The 7344-nt window shown below is 47.2% G+C and overlaps 2 protein-coding genes across 2 annotated transcripts in view; one reads left to right on the forward strand and one right to left on the reverse strand.

Annotated features, from left to right (window-relative positions):
• The window catches only part of CCDC61 (coiled-coil domain containing 61), a 107444-nt gene that overhangs the window by 25370 nt on the left and 74730 nt on the right, over positions 1-7344 (reverse strand). The window lies entirely within an intron of this gene.
• Positions 1259-2791, forward strand: NANOS2 (nanos C2HC-type zinc finger 2). Its single transcript, XM_053401869.1, has one exon. It carries the CDS (start codon positions 1630-1632, stop codon positions 2164-2166), a length of 537 nt encoding a protein of 178 aa, XP_053257844.1. The 5' UTR covers positions 1259-1629; the 3' UTR covers positions 2167-2791.

A 7344-nucleotide genomic window follows, 5' to 3' on the forward strand; every position in this document is an offset into this window, starting at 1 on the left:
CTCATCTAGCTTTATCGGCCGAGGGAGCCGGCGTACAGCTTCCGGGTCATGTGGCCAGCATGATTAAGCTGCTTCTGACGAACCAGAGCAGCGCACGAAAACGCAGTTTACCTTCCTGCCAGAGCGGTACCTATTTATCTACTTGCACTTTTTGGCGTGCTAGGTTGGCAGGAGCAGGGACAGAGCAACGGGAGCTCACCCCGTCGCGGGGATTCGAACCGCCAACCTTCCGATCGGCAAGTCCTAGGCTCTGTGGTTTAACCCACAGCGCCACCAGTGTCCTAGCATTCAAAAGGTTAGTGAGACAGGACTCGCCTTTGCAGAAGCCACGCTGAGTCTTCTCCAGCAAATTCTTCGTTTTCTTCCATATGCTTGGCGATCTTATTCTTCATAACGCTTTCCACCCGTTTACAAATGTAATGCACCTTTGGCTAACTGGATCTCCCCGGATCCTTCTCCCCCCATGGTCACTTTCTAGTCCTCCAGAGCAGAGGTCAGTCTTAGGACAGGTTACATATTTTTGTACGCCAGCAATTTGGCATTTGATTTCTTTGACGAATTGGAGGGGGCAGGATACAGCCTTGCTTTGCTCCCTTTTTAATTTGTAATTGCGGCCTAGAATTCCATCTCTTGCCACCAGCATTTGCCTTGTTCTTCAGACTCCCCTCTTTGAAAAGTCAGTTTGGGCACAGGGATCTCGTCTACGTTTTCTGACAAAAGGCAAAGGATCCTCCTTTTCTGCCATCTCCTTCTCCTCTAGCACACCTTTAAGTCTCCTGTCATCCTAACAGTCAAGCTGTTTCCCTGCTCCTGAAGACTTTTGAACATGTTGGTGTTAACATTTTAACGATGTGTCCCTCGATTGTTTTAATTTTTCACGCGCTTTACGGTCTGCTAATATTTATTTGGCCGGATTTTTGGGTTCCTATTTGTCCTAATTTCAGCAAGTCTTCCATTTTCTGAAGGAAGCCTTGTTGCTTCTCGTAGCTGCTTTGACTCTTGCTAGTTAACCATGTCAACATCTTCTTTCCCTTCTAGTAAATGTCTGGTATATATACCTAGCTGTGCTTCTATTATTATAGTTTTGAATAACCCCTAAGCATCGTGGAGAGATTTCACCCTCTTGGCGTTCCCTTTCAACGCTCCTTTTTTTCTTCCTTTTTCTTTACCAATTCCCTTGTTTTGCAGGAAAGTTTCCCAAGTCCAGTGTCTTTCTGCAAGAAGTGCCACTCGGTTTTCCTAAAACCGGTCTTTTATCTGAGAGGGGAATGCGGCTGAGTCTAGGGTGCCCCATGGCACAAAAGGAGCTTTCAGTTGTGCTTGCAGAACCAGCTCTGGACGTTTTCAGGCGAATTTTGTGCCTAAAACATAAGGCAATTCTCTCTCTCTCTCTGTGTGTGTGCTTGGTCAAGTCATGAGTTCTTTGCAGAAAACCTTGCATGTCTAGACGTATAAAGGTTAAATTCAGGACATGGCGGGGACGTGTGGGGAGGTGGGGATGAATATTTTCATACCCCTGGCCCTTTAAATTGCAAACTCCACCTCCCCAATATTAACATTGTCTAAACAGCATTTTGGGTGTCAGTTCCACATCACTTAAGAGAGTTGCGCCTCTCTGTAGCATTGGCCATGCTTTCATCCTTCTCGATTCCATCTTATCCCCCTGCCTTGACCGGGGGCCAGTATTTCGACAGGTTTAAAGACTATCTCAACCTGTCAAAGGTCATCCTGGAGATCATTGAGGACCGGAAGAAGGGGCAGGCTGGTTTTCCGGTCTGGGGCCCCCTTGACTGCAGTGATGTGCCCTTGGGACCCCTTGAAGACCCCTTGGGGGTCCTGGCTCAGTGGGCCATCAGCAGCGGGAGCAGCGGCTCGGAGGGTGGAGCGAACGGCGAGGCGTCGCAGACCCCCCAACAAGCCGCCAAGGGGATGATCTGCAACTTCTGCAAGCACAACGGAGAGTCCAAGAACGTCTACACTTCCCACCCGCTGAAACGGGCCGACGGGGTGGTGGCCTGCCCCATTCTTCGCAACTACACCTGCCCGCTCTGCGGCGCAACAGCCGGCAAGGCCCACACGCTCAAATATTGCCCGCTCAACCAGGAGAAGCAGTCGCTGTATCGCAAGTGCGGACGCAACTCGGCCGGGCGTAAGGTGAAGAGATGAAGCGAGGGACCTCCCTGCCCAGGAACGAAGAACCACCAACCCACAACTACTGTAATTAAGAACCAGAGATAAGACGGAACACATCGCCAGGCAACAATTTTGAGACCGGCAACTCCAAAAAGCCAGTTTTGTTTGCCCCTATCCAACCTCCCCTTTCAAAATACATTTAAATCAAGACATTTGTTTTGTGTTATTTCCTTTCTGTGCCAGGAAGATGACGGATGCTGCAACAAGTGATCTTTTTTAAAAGACACATACGGGATATCATGAAAATGCACCCTGCTTTTCAGTTTGAAGAATGGAAATCAGCCTAGTTTGTTTCCCAAAATCTGTGAGTTCATAACACTTTCGTTTCTTGCTTTTTTTCAATGTCTGCAATTGTCTTAAATCTTTTCAGGGCCACTTGTTGCATGATGGAAGCAGCTATTTCCCCCTCCAAGAATCCTAAAACAAATCCCAAAAGTTGCCATTTTGTTTCTTATACCGTGTGTGTTTTGTATATGTGAGAAAAGTTTATATGCTTTGAAAAGAAATATTTTTATATATATTTTAAAAAGAAAAGTATTTATATCTATATTTGTTCTTGTGGGTGGTGGTGTTTGCACTGCAGAAGTTTATTATGTTTTGTTCCGGTGACGTTTGAGACTGTTTAATAAACAAGTTTTTATTGTTCTTGCATCAAATCATTGCCTTCCTCAGTTTTGTTCTTGCATCAAACTGTTGAATTTTCTTCAAGCGTTTCCCTGCAAGAGTTCAGGCAACAACAGCCTGACCGTAACTTGGAAAGTTTACAGTACTTGGTAGTAGGTTCTGCTTAGGCCAATAGGGCATATTGCCTTGTAAATATCTCTAGGTCTGTGCATAAATCTCTAGGTATTTTGTTAATAAAATATTATCTGTGCACAAACATGGAATCTAACTGGGTTAGATAGCAGGACTTTTTGGGAAGATCATCAGTTGAAAATGGGGACTCCTTAAATAATTGCAGCTGAATGTTATAACATGCTTTGGAAACTTCTGCAACCCGAGTAAATTCCGAAATCTGGGATCTATATTTCCTTAACTCTGCAAAAAATTAATGCTTCCACTTATCGTGTGTGGACCGTGCAAGACATCAATGCCTCATATCCACTAACCAGTGAAAACTCCTACTTTGTCTCCATTTTGTATTCTCAGATCTCAATAGGCATTAATTGTACACTTTTAAGCCATCGTGAGCAGTAGAAACTTCTTCTTTTTAAGTTTGGGAAGAACAAAAACGTGTACTCCCTTTCCTTTCACAGAATTCATGAAATTCACAGAATTTTTTCCCCTTCTCAAACCTCCCTATATAGGGCTGGATTTTGCACCCTGGCATCTGCAGACACTGTTGAAATTAAGTAAAAGGGATTTGGTATTACACATGCACTTGGCATTCACAAATCACATTCACCCCCTCTTTTTGGGGGGGTGGGGGTAAAGGTAAAGGGACCCCTGACCATTAGGTCCAGTCATGGCCGACTCTGGGGTTGCGGCGCTCATCTCGCTTTACTGGCTTCCGGGTCATGTGGCCAGCATGACTAAGCCGCTTCCGGCGAACCAGAGCAGCGCACGGAAATGCCATTTACCTTCCCACCGGAGTGGTACCTATTTATCTACTTGCACTTTGACGTGCTTTCGAACTGCTAGGTTGGCAGGAGCAGGGATCGAGCAACGGAAGCTCACCCCGTTGCGGGGATTCGAACCGCTGACCTTCTGATCACCAAGTCCTAGGCTCTGTGGTTTAACCCACAGCGCCACCCGCGTCCCTGTGGGGTGGGGGTAGATGCATTTTCCCCCTGGATGTATATGTTTTCCCACCACCACCCCACACAGCAGAATGCACAAAGTCCTGATCATTATTAATCAAAGTGAGGAAAACACTTTGCGTGGCCTCGAGTCGGAGGATTAAGGAATGGGAACCCTTCCCTTTCACGTTAAAAAGAATACCACACAGAACCCAGAATATAACAGATGAACCTTTGCGAAGCAGGTAGCCCACCCCATTCTAGTTTTTGCACCAAAGCTCCCTATCACCTCGATAACTGTTTTTCAACATCACGATATATCACTAGCTAAACATCGTGATACAGTGGACGCTCAGGTTGCAAACGTGATCCGTGCGGGAAGCACGTTCGCAACCCACAGCATTCGCAATCCGCAGCGCCGTGTCTGTGCACGCGTGGGTCGCGATTCGGTGCTTCTGCGCATGCGCAAAGTGCAGTTTAGCGCTTTGCGCATGCGCCAAAAACCCGGAAGTAACCCCTTCCGGTACTTCCAGTTTTGGCGTGGAGCGCAACCCAAAATCACGCAACCCGAAGCGCCTGTAACCCGAGGTATGACTCTATACCGATACATCACGATGTCTGAAACAAGGATGGAACAATGTGGATGTAAACATTGGACTTGGCAACCCTGTGGGGAAAAGGATGTTCTCTTAAACCAGCACGACTTTTCCTCTGTTCACACAGGGAGGGTTGAACTTCTGCAAAAGGATAACTTTTGCGCCACCAGACATTGAACTGCAACCCGCCATCAGCCTCTAGCTAGCATGGCCAATGAGCAAGGATGATGGTCGTTGTAGTTTCAGCAACACCCGGGAGGGGCCAAAGTTTTCCCACACCTGTTCCGGAAGCATCCATTCCCCTCATGGATGTGAGAAGCGATAGGATGCTGGAATGTTGTTGTTGTTGTTTAGTTGTGTCCGACTCTTCGTGACCCCCTGGACCAGAGCACGCCAGGCACTCCTGTCTCCCACTGCCTCCCGCAGTTTGGTCAGACTCATGTTTGTAGCTTCGAGAACACTGTCCAACCATCTGGTCCTCTGTCGTCCCCTTCTCCTTGTGCCCTCCATCTTTCCCAACATCAGGGTCTTTTCCAGGGAGTCTTCTCTTCTCATGAGGTGGCCAAAGTCTTGGAGCCTCAGCTTCAGGATCTGTCCTTCCAGTGCGCACTCAGGGCTGATTTCCTTCAGAATGGAGAGGTTTGATCTTCTTGCAGTCCATGGGACTCTCAAGAGTCTCCATGCTGGAATATAAACAAGGCCTTTTTTTGCCTGTTGCGAGGTTTGTTATGGCTGCCATTCCCTCTGTTTTTACCCCCCCTCAGAGCAACTGGCAGAAAAGAGGAATTTTGTATCTTTAGTGGAGACGGCTGGTTTGCACCGTCTCCAACAGAAAGCCCTGATCTCTAGAAATGGGCGATGGGAAACAAGGGTCAGTGGAAAGGGCTCTCCCCACAATCCGGCCTTTCAGGTCCACTTTTGATGATAAAATGGAGAAAGCAAATGGAACAAGGTCCTTCAGAGAATGGTCGTCCCCCAAATTAAGGCTGGAAACCCAGGCTCTAAAAGGGGAAGGCAAGCCAGGAGCACAAGGTGCACACTCAAATCCTAGACAGGCCCAAGCTGGCTTGGCTGTTCGCCTTGGGTTCATGCAGTGTTTCACCCAAGTCCTGAGGATAAGGGATCTAGAAGGTGGACAGAAGTGGGCATCCGGTTGGCCAACTTGAGCAAAGGAGAGTGCTAGATTAGAAGGGATTTGGGCATGATCCAGGGCTCAGCTTACGTTCTTTAGGTGGCTCCACATCACTAGTGTACGGCAGGTGGGATTCAGGTACAAACTGGGAATTAAGATTTGCACAGTTACGTTGAACTGAAGCCCTTTGTCACTCTTAGCACAATCAAGGCACTTCTTTAGAAGCGACTTCCAGCAGTTAGGAAAGAGATAGGGAAACGTTGAAAAGTGTGGGGTGAGTAAAGGACCAAAGGGAAAACATCTAAAGGACCCTTCAAGGAAACAGGGATGGGTGAATTCTCGTCGTGATAGAACCTGCCAGCAAAAGGAAGAATGGATAAGCAAAGTTATGGACGACGTCAAATCAGCAAAGCTAATTGCTAAAATAAAAGACTCTAATGGAGATTGGGTGTTGTTGGGTTTTTTGGGTTTTTTTGAAGACTTTTGAACCCTTTGTGGATTATTTGAAGAAATATAATAGGAAGAATCCGCGAGTGGGATTTGATCTACAAGCAACAGAAAGCATGAGAGACTATTGCATGGGTAGGCAAACTAAGGCCCAGGGGCCGGATCCGGCCCAATTGCCTTCTCAATCTGGCCCATGGATAGTCTGGGAATCAGTGTGTTTTTACAAGCGTAGAATGTGTCCTTTCATTTTAAAATGCATCTCTGGGTTATTTGTGGGGCCTGCCTAGTGTTTTTACATGAGTAGAATGTGTCCTTTTGTTTAAAATGCATCTCTGGATTATTTGTGGGGCATAGGAATTTGTTCATCCCCCCAAAAAAAATAGTCCGGTCCCCCACAAGGTCTGAGGGACAGTGGACTGGCCCCCTGCTGAAAAACTTTGCTGACCCCTGGACTATTGTGTTATGATTATGATGTAAAAAAGGGAAGACCAGGTGCAGTAAGGGGGGTGAGGAAAACATCATGGAAAATGGGATGGGAAGTTGATAATATAAAAGAATTTTTTAAAAAAATGTATTGGAATTATATGTGGAATTTCTGGAAATTTATATATAAAAATAAAATTGAGGGGGGAACCCCTCCCTGCGAAGAAATCAGAAGGGATGCTTAGTAGGGATCGGATACAGTATAGTGTCCCTGTAAGCTTTTTGCAAGCATACTGGGATAAATGGCCAGAAAGCAGGTTTTCTACAGGAGCCCAGAGGTAAGAAGGGAGAGGAGGAAGATCGGGGGGTGTGTGTGTCAGAGGCTGGCAGTGGGGCTGCCTTCTGGGGTGTGAACCTTGGCAGAACTCCAGCAATGCTGACCCCCCCCCAAAAAAACCACCTCTCTCGTGCACATATAGGTGCAGCCGCTGCAGAAAGCACCAGTTGCCTTAAGTGTTCCTTGCAGCAGATTGCAAAATGCGCATGATGGACGCCCAGCCCCAAGCCACGATGAAGAAGCTCTTCAGCTTGTGCATGTGGCTATTTTTAAACGGATTACAGGCCTGCAGATGCTTTTCCCTGGTTAGCAGTGCTATCCCAGTGGAATTTGCAACACAGCTGGAAGCCCTTTTGCAGCAAGTTGAAAATGGGGGCTGTGTTGATCCAGCAAGCTCAGCTCCCGAAGAGGCCTGAACTGCAACTTCGCCTTGAAGGCGAAACTGCCCAGTGCAGAGAAGAAAAGGACAGTCCCTTC

This window comes from Podarcis raffonei, chromosome 8 (genome assembly GCF_027172205.1).
Source record: "Podarcis raffonei isolate rPodRaf1 chromosome 8, rPodRaf1.pri, whole genome shotgun sequence".
Classification (NCBI taxonomy): Eukaryota; Metazoa; Chordata; class Lepidosauria; order Squamata; family Lacertidae; genus Podarcis; species Podarcis raffonei.